The 18,860-nt window shown below is 45.8% G+C and overlaps 1 protein-coding gene and 1 long non-coding RNA gene across 2 annotated transcripts; one reads left to right on the forward strand and one right to left on the reverse strand.

Annotated features, from left to right (window-relative positions):
* Positions 1 to 275: 275 nt before the first annotated feature.
* Positions 276 to 17,982, forward strand: prodhb (proline dehydrogenase (oxidase) 1b). The gene is made up of 15 exons (XM_052068799.1): positions 276 to 702; positions 3,104 to 3,315; positions 5,854 to 5,879; positions 5,970 to 6,083; positions 7,359 to 7,423; positions 7,496 to 7,612; positions 7,696 to 7,769; positions 8,666 to 8,747; positions 10,075 to 10,167; positions 10,246 to 10,392; positions 10,478 to 10,653; positions 12,175 to 12,273; positions 12,361 to 12,449; positions 13,934 to 14,129; positions 17,467 to 17,982. The coding sequence occupies exons 1-14, from the start codon at positions 388 to 390 to the stop codon at positions 14,122 to 14,124; spliced, it is 1,800 nt and encodes a 599-aa protein (XP_051924759.1). The 5' UTR covers positions 276 to 387; the 3' UTR covers positions 14,125 to 14,129; positions 17,467 to 17,982.
* Positions 17,983 to 18,195: 213 nt separating this feature from the next.
* Positions 18,196 to 18,640, reverse strand: LOC127602593 (uncharacterized). The gene is made up of 2 exons (XR_007962843.1): positions 18,498 to 18,640; positions 18,196 to 18,294 (listed from the first exon to the last, which is right to left on the reverse strand). It is a non-coding gene; the product is annotated as an uncharacterized LOC127602593 (long non-coding RNA).
* Positions 18,641 to 18,860: the final 220 nt, after the last annotated feature.

Raw genomic sequence — 18,860 nt, forward strand, 5'->3', positions numbered from 1 at the left:
TAACGATCTCGATCATTTCAATCAGGTGTGCGAGAGGAGGGAAACATCAAAAACACGCAGGATGCAGCCCTCGAGTATCGAAGTTTTGACACCTATTGAAAAAAAAAATATTCACAAACTTAATTTTGACCTTATGTGGAACACGTTTCAATGAAGGTCACCCTTGCAATTGAGGCGAGTATTCTAATTTGGGGTTCAACCTCTGCGCACGTCACGAAACGCGCTTTCAGCGGATGCGTGGGCCATCCCAAAAACTCGGCGAAACAACTTTTGCAATCGCACAGACACTCCCACTGATGCAAATGAGAACGCGGATCTCCATCGTGTGCGGTCGACGCTCCGGCGCGTTTCATAACACGCCTGAGCTCGATCCGGTGGTGTGCGCTCATGTTGCCGGCAGCAGCAGTCACGCGAACCCGGGCCGAGGTGCACCTCAGGCGGCTACTCACCGGCCGAAGACCGCGGCTCCCCCTTCGCGCCTCGGCGGTCAGCCAAGTCCAGCATACGCAGGTGGACGTGGGAGCTCGACATGTACACTCAGAAGGACGTGGGGCTTGTTCGGGACGGGACAGCGGTGGGGTATCTGTGGACTTTGAGCACACCCGGGAGGCTTATAAGAGCAAGGACTCGTTGGAGCTCCTGAGAAGTCTGATGGTTCTCAAGATGTGCTCCTTTGACTTCCTGGTTGATAAGAATCAAGAGGTAACAAAGCATTTATTAGGTTCCTCTGAATGATAGTGTGATTATTTTATTTTATTTTTGCCAGCTTCGAGTTATCGGCATCATTAAACACAAATATTATAATATATCACAGTTATGTTATACTGTAGTACAGAGTGGCTTTAGGAAACTATTATGAATCACCCATGAGAATATACTTTACACTTACTTCAAATGATATGGAGCATTAAACAAAATATTATAGAATATAAAACAAGATTACTTATTGTGCTTGCTATACAGGAAGTGATGAAACATGAACCGGCATTGGGAAATTCATGATAAATTAATCATCCACAGTGAGAACATACTGTACACCCTTACAAAACACTAGATTACATCAGTACTGTACTGTATCAAGTTAGGCATAGCTCCAGATTTCATACAACTACAATTTTCATCTACTCTCACCAGTGCAACCAGTTAAAAAAAAAAAAAATTACCGTTCTTGAAGTCATTTTTTTTTGTTGCTGGCAAACCTCAGCCCATTTTCCGCAGTATGAATGAGTGGGATGAACTCAAAAATTTTCACTATGGGTCCACTCTGCAGCCCTGAGTTACGGATGCACCAAACTCATATAACAATGATGATAACAATTTCTTATTTGTTTGGTTTCATCAAATCAACTTATCGGCATGTGTGCACTACACTGCCCCCTGGAGGCCAAAATACACCTAACATTTTGCTATACTGCAAACAATTTAGTCACGTCGGCTGTGGAGAACTAACATTTTATTTCCTATTTTTTTAAAGTAGCTATATTACAAGGCTACACTGGGGAGGGGGGGGGTGTAGGGGGCAAAACATATGACATAATTCCCAATAGACGTACTATTCCATCCAAACCAGCCTAGGTAGCGATTCAACAGCAGCATTTTATACAGCTTTTCTATTGCTGCTCACAAAACGGTGTACCTAATGAAGTGGCCGTACTATATGCTGCCACTTATAATCCGAGACAGATAATCAATGACATAACAGTTCGAAAGACATGCCTAGACCAAAGATAATGTCATTCATCACTGGGCCTCGTGATTTGTTTCACACACTTGCGACGAGTAAAAACAACTTCAGGCCAGCAGGGAACACCCACCTCTCAAATTGCAACTCGTTTTTCCAGGCAAGCCAGCGGTCCTGTTTGTGCATGTGTTGCTTTCATTTTAGCGTCACCCTCTCGTCAGTGGCATGCAGGCTGACGACAACCACAGCACAACATCGCATTGCTTACATTCATAGGTTGCTCGTTGTATGAATAGGAAAATCGGTTTTAACTAACATGCATAATTTGGAGTGCTATGACGTTGCATATTAATAAAATAATCAAAGTTCTTGAAATCAATGAATGAATCTCTTGAAAATATACAGTTCTTGGATAGTATTAGACCCCCTGTACTGGATTGAGATATATTTTTATGTACCCCTAGAAATAAGGCTTTGAAAAAGTGAAAAGTCAAGCCGTTCTCTCCGCTCACAAACACTGTGGGTATCTCCATTGGACGTGCCTTAACCACACTTCCTTGCTCAACTGTCAATCACGTACCAACGGATGCTACTCGTCTAGCGTCGTTCTTATGCATCCGCATCACTAAATGTGTGGGATGAGAAAATATATCTGCTCAAAGCTGCGCTGACTGATATACCGCATATCGACACCACAACAAGGAGTACTTAAGCAGCCACCGCAGTGGACTCTGGAGGCGCTCTAATTATTAATTTGTGGGTGAGGGCGACTCATTCCAGAGCCAAAAAACGGTTAGGAGGCACCGTTTTAGCCACGCCCCCAAATTGCGCACTACATGATTTTCAGATCATTTCGAAAAGAAGCAATCTGAATCGACTTCCAAAGCGCTTTAAAAGTTTGAGCACGTTGGAGCCGACCGGCATCACGGATTGTATCGTTTGATTTTCGGAGTTGCCGCTGTACCTTCCAATCTGTTCAGGGTCAAATCGAAGCTGTCGACGATCCCAGAAGGGATTCATTCGTAGGCTGTATTATTCTGCATTCATGAGGTCGATATATAATATATGACAGAGTTTTAAAAAGGCTCGCCGCCTTTCACTTTACTGGATGAGTTAAAGGGGTTCCCTTTTTTTTTTTTAATCCGTCTCTTTTTGAGAGGAATTTCTACCTTGAGACTTGCAAAGACGCTTTTCTTCCCAATAAAGGTGTGTATGGCTGCTTTTAAAAGTCTTTCCGGATCCAGTCTTGTCAGGCAAGACTGATACTTTGAAAACATGCCGAGACACAACCAGTCGCTGCGAGAATAAAAAAAAAAAAAAAAAAGCAAGATCTGCGGTGGCTCTTGTCAACTCAGCAAGTCTGAATGTGTTTGAATGATTCAAGGAAGCCCTCGGGTGACATCATCCTGCGTTTCCGCTCAGATAATGGATTTCGGGAAGAAGGTGTTGGGTCAGAAAGCCTTTGATCAGCTGATGAAGATGACGTTTTACGGGCAGTTTGTAGCCGGCGAGGATCACAAGGCCATCAGGCCGCTCATCCAGAAGAACCTGGCCTTCGGCGTGGGCTCCGTGCTGGACTACAGTGTGGAGGAGGATATCGGCCAGGGGGAGGAGGAGCCACAGCCAGCAATGCGGTAAGAAAGTTGCACTGTTATCCAAAAAAACAGCAGCATATGATAATAATACTTTACACCGATGTCGGAGGGGCAAATATTTTGGATTTTATACAAAATCGCTGATCGGTTGAAATGTCAATCATTTGCTAATCTATCCGTGACGTCATTAATCAGATCAGCAACATGAGCCATTTCAGCAATTTTGTTTACTCCGAGGGCGGCCCGGTAGTCCAGTGGTTAGCACGTCAGCTTCACAGTGCAGAGGTACCGGGTTCGATTCCAGCTCCGGCCTCCCTGTGTGGAGTTTGCATGTTCTCCCCGGGCCTGCGTGGGTTTTCTCCGGGTGCTCCGGTTTCCTCCCACATTCCAAAAAACATGCGTGGCAGGCTGATTGAACACTATAAATTGTCCCTAGTTGTGAGTGTGAGTGCAAATGGTTGTTCGTTTCTGTGTGCCCTGCGATTGGCTGGCAACCGATTCAGGGTGTCCCCCGCCTACTGCCCGAAGACAGCTGGGATAGGCTCCAGCAACCCCCGCGACCCTAGTGAGGATCAAGCGGCTCGGAAGATGAATGAATGAATGAATGTTTACTCCGACACTTCTCTCTCCAGCAGACTGTCCAACAGCGCCGACATCTCAGCTGAACAAAATGGGGCTGTGAAAAATGTTCCTCATTACAGGCGCAAAAAAGACACACAAGCGTCCAGCGGCGACAGTCAAATTGCGGCGACGTTCCTCCCAATCAAAATCTGTGCTGGCACCTCCCCGATATTTCAGGCGTTTGTTATTATTTCTTCCCAACGCATTTGGGAAACTTGCAATTCACCAATTGCAAGTATGTATACAGTATCAAATATCAAATCCATTCCTTCCTGACATCCAATGGCTACAACAAGCTTTTCATTTTTATTTTTTGGTGGCAGTCCAACTTATTGGATTATGCGTGCAATGCAAAATTGCCCAGAGCTAATAGCGCAGGCTTTCTACGAGTTGCAACATTTGAATAATATGTCACACTTGTGTTTGCTACCAAAAAAAACAAAGAGTAAGAATATCCTTCACGTGATGGGCCGCTGTCAAGCATGTCACACTTGCGAGGAATTTGCTCACATGAGGAGCCACGCGGTCGACGTGACCTCCTATGAAGCCATGTGAGCGCTGCGCCCGGAGAGCAGCGGGCAAGGACGACCCACTTGGAGCGCTTCAAAAAGCCAACGCGGCGCGCTTTTGAACTAAAGTCAGTGCGGCTTGGCGGGGTGGACGTGTCCGCTTCATTCTCATTCTAACCCTGAGTGAGCTTTTTTACATTTCAAACATGGCGCAAATGTTGAGTTGAATGAAGGTCGAAACAAAAGAAAGCCTGCAGTGGGTCTGTCCAAGTGTCGAAGTGGCGCTGACGCACGCCGACAGCTGACTTCAAGTTAAAAACGTTCGACACACCTCTGTTCAAATGACCGGCCACCCATCCAAAAATTGACCAAGATCATTCCTAAACTATTTCCCTCTATTAATAACACCTAGCAAGGCGGCCCGGTAGTCCAGTGGTTAGCACGTCGGCTTCACAGTGCAGAGGTACCGGGTTCGATTCCAGCTCCGGCCTCCCTGTGTGGAGTTTGCATGTTCTCCCCGGGCCTGCGTGGGTTTTCTCCGGGTGCTCCGGTTTCCTCCCACATTCCAAAAACATGCATGGCAGGCTGATTGAACACTCCAAATTGTCCCTGGGTGTGAGTGTGAGTGCAAATGGTTGTTCGTTTCTGTGTGCCCTGCGATTGGCTGGCAACCGATTCAGGGTGTCCCCCGCCTACTGCCCGGAGACAGCTGGGATAGGCTCCAGCACCCCCCGCGACCCTAGTGAGGATCAAGCGGCTCGGAAGATGAATGAATGAATGAATAATAACACCTATACCCATCAACTTAATTAAAAAACATAGGGGAAGTAACAATTAACCACTGAAATAATGTGGTTGCAAAAATGTGCACACCCTCTTCGAACCGGGGCTGTGTTCAGAATGAACTGTTATTTTTAATCTAATGTTAAATGGGAGTCAGCACACACCTGCCGTCCGTGAAATTGCTTCCGGTTAATACCAAATCAAGTTCAACTATTCTAGTAGGCTTCTCCTGCCATTTGTTTTTTTTTGTGTGTTTTTTTTAATTGCTTTCTCGCAGAAGCCTCAGAGGGTTTTGTGGTACCGCTGACTCCAATTACGAATTGTTCAAAATTCCGTCCACTTTGACTAGCATCCGAGTTTAAGATGAAGATCAACCGTCTCAAAGCATGATGCTCTCGCGACCATCCTTCACTGGAACTATGAGTTTTTTTTTTCGTTGATGAACATTGTTGTCTTTGCGACAGATAAAAACATTTTGGAATCGTGGCCAAAAAGTTCAACCTTAATTGGACATTTTGGGACATTTAATTGATTGTTTTTCTTTGTAAGATAAAGCTTATGTCTGGCCAGCCGACAACGTAGGGTAGTGGCATTGTTTGCATATGTTGAACGTTGAACTCTACCTGCCGAATGGATTCATTCCCTCTTGTTTCTTCTTCTTTAGCTCAAGTGGCCCCCGTGCAGACAAAGGTCAGCCAGCTCACTTGATTGTCCTGCTCAAAATACACACTCCAGTACAGTCTTTTTAAATTTTATTTATTTAGTTTTTGTCTCCGGCAGGCGGCGGTGACGACGACAGATTGACAGTTGGTGGATCCCAAACATACTTCTATGCAGATGAGAGCAAATGCGACCAACATATGGAAACATTTCTTAAATGTATCCGGGCATCTGGTAAGCAAACGGAGGTTTTTCTGTACGTATCAGAAAACAGAACTGTAAAATGGATCACGCAACAGACATCCCAGAATGAATTGTCATGGTGGATGTGTTGTTACGGCGCTCCTTCGCTCCGAGGGGCACTATCGCTCCGATTTGAATCTGTTTTTGGATTAGTAATTTTATGACACCTAACCAGTGGTGTAACTGTCGAAATACAAGTTCCTTTGCCGGAGGTTATGACCTTCGCCCTCATTTTCCGTACAGGTTTAATTAAATTTCTGTTTATCTATTTATTTTAGCTCCTGAACCTGGAAGCAGCATACTAAAGTAGGCTAACTGGTTGATTAAAATAAATCAATAATGCACATAAGGAAAGACGGCCCGGTAGTCCAGTGGTTAGCACGTCGGCTTCACAGTGCAGAGGTACCTGGTTCGATTCCAGCTCCGGCCTCCCTGTGTGGAGTTTGCATGTTCTCCCCGGGCTTGCGTGGGTTTTCTCCGGGTGCTCCGGTTTCCTCCCACATTCCAAAAATATGCATAGCAGGCTGATTGAACACTCTAAATTGTCCCTAGGTGTGAGTGTGAGCGTGGATGGTTGTTCGTCTATGTGTGCCCTGCGATTGGCTGGCAACCGATTCAGGGTGTCCCCCGCCTACTGCCCGGAGACGGCTGGGATGGGCTCCAGCACCCCCCGCGACCCTAGTGAGGATCAAGTGGTACGGAAGATGAATGAATGAATGAATGCTGTAGGGGCTTGACTGGGGCTACGCAGATTTCTGAGCGGGCTATAGTTGCCTCGAGTCTCTTGTGTAGCGCCATCCCTGGTTCTTGGTAATAAGAATTCTGTGTCAAGTACAATTGTATCTCGAATCATCTTTCCCATATGAAATGATTAGAAATACCATTCATAACTCATTGAAAAACAATCTTTTCGGGTTTTATGAATAAGGACAATTGTACTCTGTTTTGTTGCACATCATAAAAATTGATAGAGACATACAGGTACGTATAGAAATGAAGGAGACGGTCACAACATTGTCGTTTTTGGCAGAGGATAAAGAATACATGCCTGTGGGTATTATGACACTGTCCGTCTTCAAGTGTGTTCAAATATCCGTTGCGGTAATGGGTTTTAACCCCACAAGACCGATGCTCTTCATTTGCCCATCTATGGCATTTTGCATTGTTTGCTAGCATTCAGCTATGTGGACTTTTCTAAGGCATAGCTGTGGAAATACAATGCGATGTAAATGGTTAAAAATGAAGTCTCTCCAACACCTGCAATAGGTGGGAGCTCAATGGACGGCTTCTCTGCCATCAAAATGACCGCCCTGGGCCGACCTCAGTTCCTGGTGAGATGTTTCAGCCGAGTGTCAGTGTCTTGTTCGAGCATTGCACTGACCTGGCACCTTTTGTTCTTCAAGCTCCAGCTCTCTGAGGTCCTCGTGAAATGGCGACGATTTTTCAGCTTCCTCGCATCCAAGCAGGATCAAGATGGCATCGATGTCTTGGAGCAAAAGTTGAATCTTAAACAGATGCAGGTGCCTCGCTTCTTCTCATATTGAGCTTGTTTTATACACACATGCTTATTTCCGTATTTTCAATGTCGATGTATCCCGTGCAGGAATTTTTGAGCGGCGTGGGTGCAAAAGATGACTTCTGCAGTGTGGTGCCTGCACAGAAAAGGGAAACTTCAGGGTGAGTACGAGAGTAGTGAAGAGAAATCTGTCTCACATGAAAGGTCTCCATTTTCACGGCATCTGCTGCGCTGGAGAACTGAATGAGGATATGCAGCCCAAGTTGGTTGACTTTCTAATTCTATTTCGTTCCCTCTAAATGCAATCTGTTGGCCACAGAAAGCACATAACACGATGGCTACTCTCAGCTCAATATATGGAATATATTCATGAGAATAGTTTATTCCTTAACCATGAGCATAGTTTCCAAAATTAGCACATGGCATCATTAGCTACAGTGAAGAAAAACAACAACAAATTTTGGACCATAGTGGGAGCGAAACAACAGTTTCAAACACAAAAAATGTAAATGGGATCTAAAATTCATTCATTCATTCATCTTCTGAGCCGCTTGATCCTCACTAGGGTTGCGGGGGGTGCTGGAGCCTATCCCAGCTGTCTTCGGGCAGTAGGCGGGGGACACCCTGAATCGGTTGCCAGCCAATCGCAGGGCACACAGAAACGAACAACCATTCGCGCTCACACTCACACCTAGGGACAATTTAGAGTGTTCAATCAGTCTGCCACGCATGTTTTTGGAATGTGGGAGGAAACCGGAGCACCCGGAGAAAACCCACGCAGTACCGGGGAGAACATGCAAACTCCACACAGGGAGGCCGGAGCTGGAATCGAACCCGGTACCTCTGCACTGTGAAGCCGACGTGCTAACCACTGGACTACCGGGCCGTCTTAGTAGTAGTATAGTTTAGTAGTATTTTACGAGAAAAAAAATGTCTGTGGACCGGAACTAACCCAATATTTCCTGGGTTGCAGTAGTTTGAAGATCAAGTAGCTAAACCGTAAACTGCCGGGAAGTCAACTTGTGCGAGTCATATTTTTGATGCTCTGTTTTGGCAGCACTATTGACCTCCTCGAATGGGATCGCATCTTTGATGACAGAGCCAATTTGGCGCAACTGCTTGTTGTCCCAAACGTTCAGGTCAGTCAAGATGCAATTCAGAACTCAAAAACTGCACACGGCGCAGACCTCTGCCGAGGACTTTCTTATGTTGACACTTGAAATGGGCGATGATACTTTTGGAGGAGACTGGGCTGTTTCACAATTGTAATAATAATAATAATAATAATACATTTTATTTATAAGCGCCTTTCAAGACATGTGTGTTTCCAAATTTAGTGCCATTGAAGCTATTGTAAGATGAAGGGTTTGTTTTTTTAATGGATGGCTCTACTTGACGAAACGGCAAAAGGAGAGATGGATTCCGTTTGAACGCAGCTTTATTGAAAAGGACGTTAAGAAAAAGGAACATCTGAGGAACTAAAACCTACTTTTTCTTACTTCAACAGCCAATCAGAAGCTATCAACCTAAAAACATTCATTCATTCATTCATCTTCCGAGCCGCTTGATCCTCACTAGGGTCGCGGGGGTTGCTGGAGCCTATCCCAGCTGTCTCCGGGCAGTAGGCAGGGGACACCCTGAACCGGTTGCCAGCCAATCGCAGGGCACACAGAGACGAACAACCATTCGCACTCACACTCACACCTAGGGACAATTTAGAGTGTTCAATCAGCCTGCCACGCATGTTTTTTGGAATGTGGGAGGAAACCGGAGCACCCGGAGAAAACCCACGCAGGCCCGGGGAGAACATGCAAACTCCACACAGGGAGGCCGGAGCTGGAACCAAACCCGGTACCTCTGCACTGTGAAGCCGACGTGCTAACCACTGGACTACCGGGCCGCACCTAAAAACATGCCTCAGAAATTATTAAACAACAGAATGCAATTTAGGCCATCTTAACATGAAATAATATGATGCTCAAACATGAAATGATAATTCATAATATATCATAAGCTTACACAATCATCAATTTACGTTTTTCTGAGGCGGTCTTTGAACACCTCTTGAGCCGAACGCAGAAATTGTCGGAGAGAGGGATGCATCTGTATTTGTTTGAGAGTTTTAAAATAATAAAGAGTATGTTATCTATTTTTGGCTGTACCATTAGCAGACATATGATATTTGTGGCAGGGCTCGGGAGTGAAATGGCTTTAAATTTAATTAAGAGAACAAGGAGATGAAACCTTTATTCAGATTCAAAACGTTTTATGGAAATCAGCTGTTTGTGTGTTTTTTTTTTCTGCCCGACAAACCAATCGATGAAATAACACCTGTTGCCTTTGTGCCTATGGCGGAGGCAATTACACTTTCTGTTAGTGAATGATAAGGAGTTCAATTACTTCCTGGTCTTTGTCATTCCATTAGGGCCCATTAGTACCTAATCGTCTTCTTGCTTCTTTGCTCAGCTCGGTGAACTGCAGCCTCTGCTGAAAGACTTCACCGCGGAGGAGGAGGGCCAAATGAAGAGGATATTGCAGCGCATGGATACTTTAGCCCAGGTAATCTCTCACAGCCTGATTCCAAAGCGTCAGGATGCGTACAGGTTTCTTCTTCTTTGTTTTAAAATATAAACACAGCATGCAGTCAAGAACGGTGTCCGCTTGATGGTGGATGCAGAACAGACCTACTTGCAACCGGCCATCAGCAGGCTAACACTGGAAATGCAGAAAGTTTACAACAAAGACAAGCCGGTCATCTTCAACACCTACCAATGCTACTTGAAGGTCCCAAAGCACGATGGCCGTGAAAACGCAATAAAAGGTGGCACGCGAGATCTCCATTCGGTCATTTTCGCTGTTTGTTCCGCAGGACGCTTTTGACAAGGTAACGTTGGATGTCGAGTTATCTCGACGCGAGGGCTGGCACTTTGCCGCCAAGCTGGTACGAGGGGCCTACATGCACCAAGAGCGGGAGAGGGCATTGGAATTGGATTACGAGGACCCCATCAACCCTGACTATGAGACTACCAACGCAACGTACCACAAGTAAGCGCGAGAGTTGCTTGAAATGTGTCTAGGAGAAAGGCATGAGACTTAACTAGCCCGGTTATCCTGTGGGACTCCATTAACCCTTTCAGGGACAGCGGTTACTACACTGGAGAGCTTATCATGTTTTCAGGTTACGGGGTGCATGAAAGGGTTAAAGGTATAACCTACATATGCTAATGCAGCGGTAAAATTATCATGACAGCGATTGACTCCGCCCCTTAACAGTGTGATGACGACACGTACCGTACATTCATTCATTCATTCATTCATCTTCCTAACCGCTTGATCCTCACTAGGGTCGCGGGGGGTGCTGGAGCCTATCCCAGCTGTCTCCGGGCAGTAGGCGGGGGACACCCTGAATCGGTTGCCAGCCAATCGCAGGGCACACAGAGACGAACAACCATCCACCCCCACACTCACACCTACGGACAATTTAGAGCATCCAATCAGCCTGCCATGCATGTTTTTGGAATGTGGGAGGAAACCGGAGCACCCGGAGAAAACCCACGCAGGCCCGGGGAGAACATGCAAACTCCACACAGGGAGGCCGGAGCTGGAATCGAACCCGGTACCTCTGCACTGTGAAGCCGATGTGCTAACCACTGGACTACCGGGCTGCCTTCAGTGTATATGTATATTCTTATTTTTGCTTGTTAACTTGTGTGAAGTTTGATCAGCAAGAACTGGAAATGACTGTTTACGGCTAGTTTCGTAACACGTCACGCTCCGCGGTATTAGGGAGGCCGGAGCTGGAATCGAACCCGGTAGCTCTGCACTGTGAAGCCGACGTGCTAACCACTGGACTACCGGGCCGCCCACGTACCGTACATACATTACAAAATCCCAATCTAAAGACATGGGGCAAAAATAAATACATAAAATTAAAATCAGTAAATAGTTGTATGAAAAACAAACTTGTTCATTGCGCATCGTTTGTAGAGCTTCGAGGTCTTCAGACTCGAGTCAATTTGTGAAACGCAGAGTTCAAAGCAAACATGGTGAAGCAGCTGTTCCGCCGCACACAAATCGAAAAAGATGCCAAAAGGAGCCAAATCAGCCTCAAGTGGAAAGAGTGTTTAAAACAGGGTTGAGGGAGCCGATTGGCTCACACAAGGGACCCGGGTGACAACAAGGCGGAAACAAAACCCAAACGAGGAAGATAAAAAAGGGGACTAAACTACGAAACAAAACCAAATGCCATCTGAACGAAAAACAGAATCATGACAGAGACGACGTATATCACAGTTCATTGGCCATCATTCGCCGCCTCCGAATGTCATCATTACAGTCAATATTTGTTGGAAAATCACTTTTAGGCCATTGTTACGAGACAATAAAATATACGAGCGCCAGTGCGGTGCTTACTGAGCTTCCCGTCTACCCTGTCTGTGCTTTATAACCTTTTAATGATGTTTGGAGTTGCTTCAAGCCAAAATAAAGACATTTAAAAAAACGTCAGATGAGCACTTTTTTCATTTACATGCAACTTTACCCGCGCGTGTGTGTGTGTTTTTCCAGATGTTTGGATTACATTCTGGATGAGATCGCCCTCCGCAGGAAGGTCAACGTCATGGTGGCCTCCCATAATGTGGACACAGTGAAACACACGCTACAGAGGTACATCTTCACTCCTCTTTGTCATCCTCGAGTGAATTTTTCTAAATGATTATGTCTTTTTAAATTTTTTTTCTATCTGGCCATCAGAATGAACGAGCTCGCTTTGTTGCCCAGGGAAAACAAAGTGTTCTTTGGCCAGCTTCTGGGCATGTGCGATCAGATCAGCTTCCCTCTAGGTGAGCAAAACACACACGCGGAAGTCACGGTGAAACTTATGATGTCCTTAAGAACCCTTAATGTGATCGGCCGAGTCCGAGAGTCCAGCCTTGTGAAAATTGGGCCCATGCGGTGACATCTGAAGTGAGGTACCTTGGCATTGACGAGTTGTCTCGGTTGAGCCGCGGCTGTCGGTTCTCGCCCTGTTGTTTGTCAATCAGGGGCGCGAGCGGCGGTGGCAAGGATGTTGTCTGTTCCACTTGAAAAGGCCTCGCATCCGTGTAAGACGCGCGGCTTTTTCCGCGGGGATCAAGCAACCGTTGCCGACAGGCTAAGAAAGGGGGAAGTCGAGTCAAGAAATGATCATCCAAAACAGTCCTATATTCTACGCGGGAGTGGAAACACGCCATTCGGATGAATATTGCAATGGTGGAATAGGGATGACGCGGCAAAATCCCAAATCCCCAAAACCGGTTTTTTTTATCAACTTGCAAAATGACATCAGAGTGCCTAAGGCAGGGGGTGTCAAACTCATTTTTGCCGCGGGACACTTTGGAGTTACGTCTTCCCTCAGAGGGCCGAATAAATGTTACATCATCACATCGTATTATTACTTGTACACTACAAATTGATGGATGAGTAGTTTTGGAATCAGTCAACTATTTGTTTGTTTGTTCACTTATCGCGAGTGTAAACACAGGAACGGGGCGGCCCGGTAGTCTAGTGGTTAGCACGTCGGCTTCACAGTGCAGAGGTACCGGGTTCGATTCCAGCTCCGGCCTCCCTGTGTGGAGTTTGCATGTTCTCGCCGGGCCTGCGTGGGTTTTCTCTGGGTGCTCCGGTTTCCTCCCACATTCCAAAAACATGCGTGGCAGGCTGATTGATCACTCTAAATTGTCGCTAGGTGTGAGTGTGAGTGCGAATGGTTGTTCGTCTCTGTGTGCCCTGTGATTGGCTGGCAACCGATTCAGGGTGTCCCCCGCCTACTGCCCGGAGACGGCTGGGATAGGCTCCAGCACCCCCCGCGACCCTAGTGAGGATCAAGCGGTTAGGAAGATGAATGAATGAATGAAAAAAAAACCCACAGGAACAAAAAAAAAAGATCGCAAAATCTCAACGTGATTTATGACACATGACAATTTGACATCTCGGTACAGATTTTAGAAAAGGAGCATGGAAGTTGCCACACGTGATCTGCTTTCCCGGGGCCACATAAAATGACATGGCGGACCAGATGTGCCCCCCGGGCCTTAGGTTTGACACTCTTGGTCTCAGGGCTCAGCGCATTTCTGCGTTTGGTCATGTGACATTTGCAAGCTCAGCACCTTAAGTAAACTGTTCGGGCCCTCTATGATCATTTTAAAAACTTTAAACCCGACAAAGAACGCAAGGTAACGAAATAAAACCGCAGTGGCTCAACACGCAGTGGCTAATGGATTAGCCACTTCAAAGCTAGCAAAGTCGATACTCTCATTCATCCCTTTAACTTGACATGCAACGCCAGGCCAGGCAGGCTTTCCGGTCTACAAGTACGTCCCCTACGGCCCGGTGAATGAGGTGATGCCTTACCTGAGTCGGAGAGCCCAGGAGAACCGAGGCTTCATGAAAGGCGCCCAAAAGGAGAGAGAGCTGCTGTGGAAGGAGCTCAAACGCAGATTGGCCTCCAGGGAGCTTCTCTACAGACCCGTCTACTGAAAGCGGTGAGGAAGAGCTGCTCTCAGGATTTCTTCTGTCTCTCCCTCTCCTTTCTGTCTTTACGGTCCTCCGCCGTGTGTTTCTTTCTTTTTATTTCTCCCGGTGCCGTTGCAGTCGGAAAGCATCATTTGTTGATGTTTCCCCACATGCTCCCGATTCCCCCTTTTACATTTATGTCCGTTCTTCATTTCGCTCTCCTTTTGTCTGCAAAGCACTCGTATCACTCAAGCGGGGCATCTTAAGTGCGCCAACGGGACTCGTGAAAATGTCAACGAGTCCTGGGCGGTCGTTCCTTTTCATGCTCCAATTCATCATGCGCAAGGACAACAACACGCTAAACGCTAATAAATGCATTATCTGTATTGGTCATCCATTTGGGTTGGTTTAATTTTTTTAGGTTTAATTATGGACACCTACTTGTATATTTGTGTTTTTTAGCCTTTTCACGAGCTAACGTGTCCTCATTATGTCGCTTATGTTGTTATTGCGTCTTGTGCTCAGTACTCAGGGAGGCAATCGTATTTTTATACCGGTGCCTGCAAGTCTCTTTGTTGTCTTGTCGCAATACATTCCTGTCCTCACCGGTGCACCGACGCCAATTTCGTGGGATCCAATCATGTATCAGTGCTGTTTTGTTATCGTAAATAAGCACTTCTCTCACCATTTTAGTGCCGATGCTAACATTTCTACACTCGTTCCACAATTTCCAGCCAAACAGGACACCACACCATTCCCACTTCCATTCCCAGTTCCATTGAGTCGTTTGGATACATTTGAATGAAATAACTCAACACTTCGGGCGGCCCGGTAGTCCAGTGGTTAGCACGTCGGCTTCACAGTGCAGAGGTACCGGGTTCGATTCCAGCTCCGGCCTCCCTGTGTGGAGTTTGCATGTTCTCCCCGGGCCTGCGTGGGTTTTCTCCGGGTGCTCCGGTTTCCTCCCACATTCCAAAAACATGCGTGGCAGTGCGGATTGAACACTCAAAATTGGCCCTAGGTGTGGGTGTAAGCGTGGATGGTTGTTGGTCTCTATGTGCCCTGCGATTGGCTGGCGACCGATTCAGGGTGTCCCCCGCCTACTGCCCGGAGACGGCTGGGATGGGCTCCAGCACCCCCCGCGACCCTAGTGAGGATCAAGCGGTACGGAAGATGAATGAACTCAACACTTCCAATAAATGCATTAATTATAATTAATAAATGCAAATTCTGTCTCTGAAAAAAACAAACATTCAGTGTATATCCATCCATCTATTTTCCAAACCGCTTAATCCTCACCAGGGTCGCAGGGGGTGCTGGAGCCTATCCCAGCCGTCTTCGGGCAGTAGGCAGGGGACACCCTGAACCGGTTGACATCCAATCGCAGGGCACACAGAGACGAACAACCATGCGAACTCACACTCACACCTAGGGACAATTTAGAGTGTTCAATCAGCCTGCCATGCATGTTTTTGGAACATGGGAGGAAACCGGAGTACCCGGAGAAAACCCACGCAGGCCCCGGGAGAACATGCAAACTCCACACAGGGAGGCCGGAGCTGGAATTGAACCCGGTACCTCTGCACTGTGAAGCCGACGTGCTAACCACTGGACTACCGGGCCGCCTTCAGTGTATATGTATATTCTTACTTGTTAACTTGTGTGAAGTTTGATCAGCAAGAACTGGAAATGACTGTTTACGGCTAGTTTCGTAACACGTCACGCTCCGCGGTATTATTGACCCTCAGTCAGTTTTGAATCCAAGCCATCCTTCACGATAATGACGTCCTCGGATTTGGGCCATCGGCATTCAGTCGAAATTCATTTTATTATTATTATTGTCGACACTTTGCCCCAATATACATCACAGAAGTCCGATGCATTAATCATCACTTAGAGGAAACTTGTGAAGCTGCTCAGTTTTACTGGGGAGAAGCGCCGCCGAGCCGCCACTCCCTCGGATTAATTAAGAATCGTGTTCTTTTTGATGCAGAATGTGCCTTTTGGCCGTTCATTTGCCAACAAATTGCGTCTTACAGACAGCTGCACTTTTCAGTTAGAAAGATAATTTTGTGTGTGTGTGTGTGGGGGGAGGGGGCACAAGTTCGTAAATACAGTCAAAGCAGCGTGGGCTCCGCAAATTCTCCTGACATTAAAGCACACGAGTCAGTAATGGAGGCAGCCAGAGCTAATTTACTCTGCGTGATGAATGCCATCGACTTGTGCTATGCAAGATTTTCTTTTAGTTTAATGACTGCACAGTTCCACATTGTTGTGGTTGTTGGACTGCGGTCTTGGCGCGACGCTTCCCTTGAGACAGCAAAGCTGTCCGCAGCATTTTTTCTATTCGCACGCGGCTTGATCGGCCCCGATGTGAAATGGACTGAACAATTGAAAAGAGCAAAGCAAATCTGGATGGATTTACGTGCCGTCATTTGGATTCCGCCAGCCATCGAATCCCGGACTTGTTTGTGGTGCCAATCCACTGACACACAAACATTAACAATAACAACAATGCGGGCCGTGTTTGGCATTTTCTCTTGGCAGCAAAGCAAGAGGAATGAAATGATTCCATTCAGGACGGCGGTTAGTGGTTCGTACAACTGCCTCACAGCTCTTAAATTCAGGTTTCAAATCCCCACTTCGCCCGTCCCGTATGGGGGGTTGTATATTTTTCCCGTGCTTGGGTGGGAGTTTTCCAGGTTAATTAGAATCATGGAAGGCAATTAATTGACTTGGTCTTTGTGCCTCTCACCCAGTTTTTTTTGTGTGCCAATAGATTTTTATGAACATTTTTGCAATGTGTTTTGAAACAGAACTTGTTCTTTTGAAAAACATATAGCAATGATGGAATTAAATAGAATGCAAAAAAAAAATCACTTTTTTTTTGTGCCTCAACACTTGACATGTTGCTCTTCCTTCTGATGTTTGTGCCATTATCACTGGGAGGACAATATCATACAATACATACTGTACATAAAGCCGGTCCTGAAAAAGCTGCAGTTGTTTGCAGAGAGGATAAAGAATATATGCCGTATTTTTTTTTTTCTTCCCGTGTGCTACTCCATTGCTTGTGTTGAAGCACGCATCATCAGTGGCTTTGCCATTTAAAAAATGAAAATACATCTTAATTTGTTTTTGGGAGGGGGGGTTCAACTATATAAATGGTATTTTAATGCACACAAAAGGTGACGGGAGTCAACTTAATATTTTTGTGCTGAATTCACTTGCATTCAGTCCATTCATGTAAATTTCCCCATTGTGGGACAAATAAAGGATATCTTATTTTTCAAAAAATCTTTGCGCATACATGTACAGTGGCCCCACCCTTTCGGACTCTGAAATCCTCTTTTCCTTCTCATTCAGGTCCGAACTGACGACGTCAACTGAAAGAAACGGTGTTGTTCAGTGAACCTATGAATGACGAAATGTGAGGACTCACTGGGCCAAATGAACGGATCTGACTGCATCTGTACCCATGGAATCTCCCTGGCGGCAATCTGATGAGAGCCGATGAGTAAACAAATGAGTCCTGGGAGTAAACACAACAGATGGGACAGACGATGACTAATCTCACCGGCCTGAGCCGAGACGCGGCGTACCACGGATAATAAAACGCAATGGAGGGGCGGAATGGAAAGTGTGTGACTGAAAATGTGTATATTTCACACAGTGGACTCAATCATCTTCAATCATCTTCACTGATTCAAAGGGATTCAAATCATCTGCATACTTTTGATTCTTTTCCAGGCAGTCATCATTACTGAAAAGTTTGTTTGAGAGCAACTACTTTTCGCTGAGAGTGAAGCTGTCAAGGGGGCAATACCACGCCAAAGTCGAGGGCAACCCCAAACTTTGTTATTTTAATGAGCTTGGATGCCATTGGTGAGATGGACTTAAGCAGCAACGACAGTTAACGGCTCAGTGGTAGAGGGGTCATCTATCTCTGGCCATTGTGACCATTTTGAAGTGTCCTTGAGCAAGATACTGAGCCCCCAGAAGCTCCTGATTCTGCGTCATCAGTACGTAACAGTGTGAAGAAGCGTTTTGAGTAGCGAAGGTAGAAAATCGCAATGCAAGTGGCAGCCCATTTCATTCAGCTAAACCGATCGCAAGCTTGCTAGTTAGCATCCCTGTGCTTAACTAGCCAGTCTCTCAATGATAACATTAACCATGTCTGAATTTCAAATACATCTGTTATTTTTTTTTTTAAATCAATGTGCCTGTTAAAATGTAAATTACACGAGGCACAATGGTGAGAGGGTTCAAAAGTGATTAACTTAAGGCAAGGAAACTACATCTCTATTGTCATGACACTTAGCTTGCTAGTTAGCATCCCTGTGCTTAACTACCCAGTCTCTCAATGATAACATTAACCATGTCTGAATTTCAAATACATCTGTTTTTTTTTAAATAAATGTGCTTGTTAAAATGTAAATTACACGAGACACAATGGTGAGAGTGTTCAAAAGTGATTAACTTAAGGCAAGGAAACTACATCTCTATTGTCATGACACTTAGCTTGCTAGTTAGCATCCATTTGCTTAACTAGCCAGTCTCTCAATGATAACATTAACCATGTCTGAATTTCAAATACATCTGTTATTTTTTTTTAAATCAATGTGCCTGTTAAAATGTAAATTACACGAGGCACAATGGTGAGAGGGTTCAAAAGTGATTAACATAAGGCAAGGAAACTACATCTCTACTGTCATGACACTTAGCTTGCTAGTTAGCATCCCTGTGCTTAACTAGCCAGT

The sequence above is a fragment of the Hippocampus zosterae genome, chromosome 6, assembly GCF_025434085.1.
Source record: "Hippocampus zosterae strain Florida chromosome 6, ASM2543408v3, whole genome shotgun sequence".
Taxonomy (NCBI): Eukaryota; Metazoa; Chordata; class Actinopteri; order Syngnathiformes; family Syngnathidae; genus Hippocampus; species Hippocampus zosterae.

What these genes read in the sequence shown, in the direction of transcription:
- prodhb (XM_052068799.1), top strand. Translation starts at nt 388, where the DNA reads ATGTTGCCGGCAGCAGCAGTCACGCGAACCCGGGCCGAGGTGCACCTC. An exon ending in TAAATGTATCCGGGCATCTG is followed by an intron (nt 6,084 to 7,358) that starts GTAAGCAAACGG and finishes CACCTGCAATAG; the next exon opens with GTGGGAGCTCAATGGACGGC. An exon ending in GTGAAACACACGCTACAGAG is followed by an intron (nt 12,274 to 12,360) that starts GTACATCTTCAC and finishes TCTGGCCATCAG; the next exon opens with AATGAACGAGCTCGCTTTGT.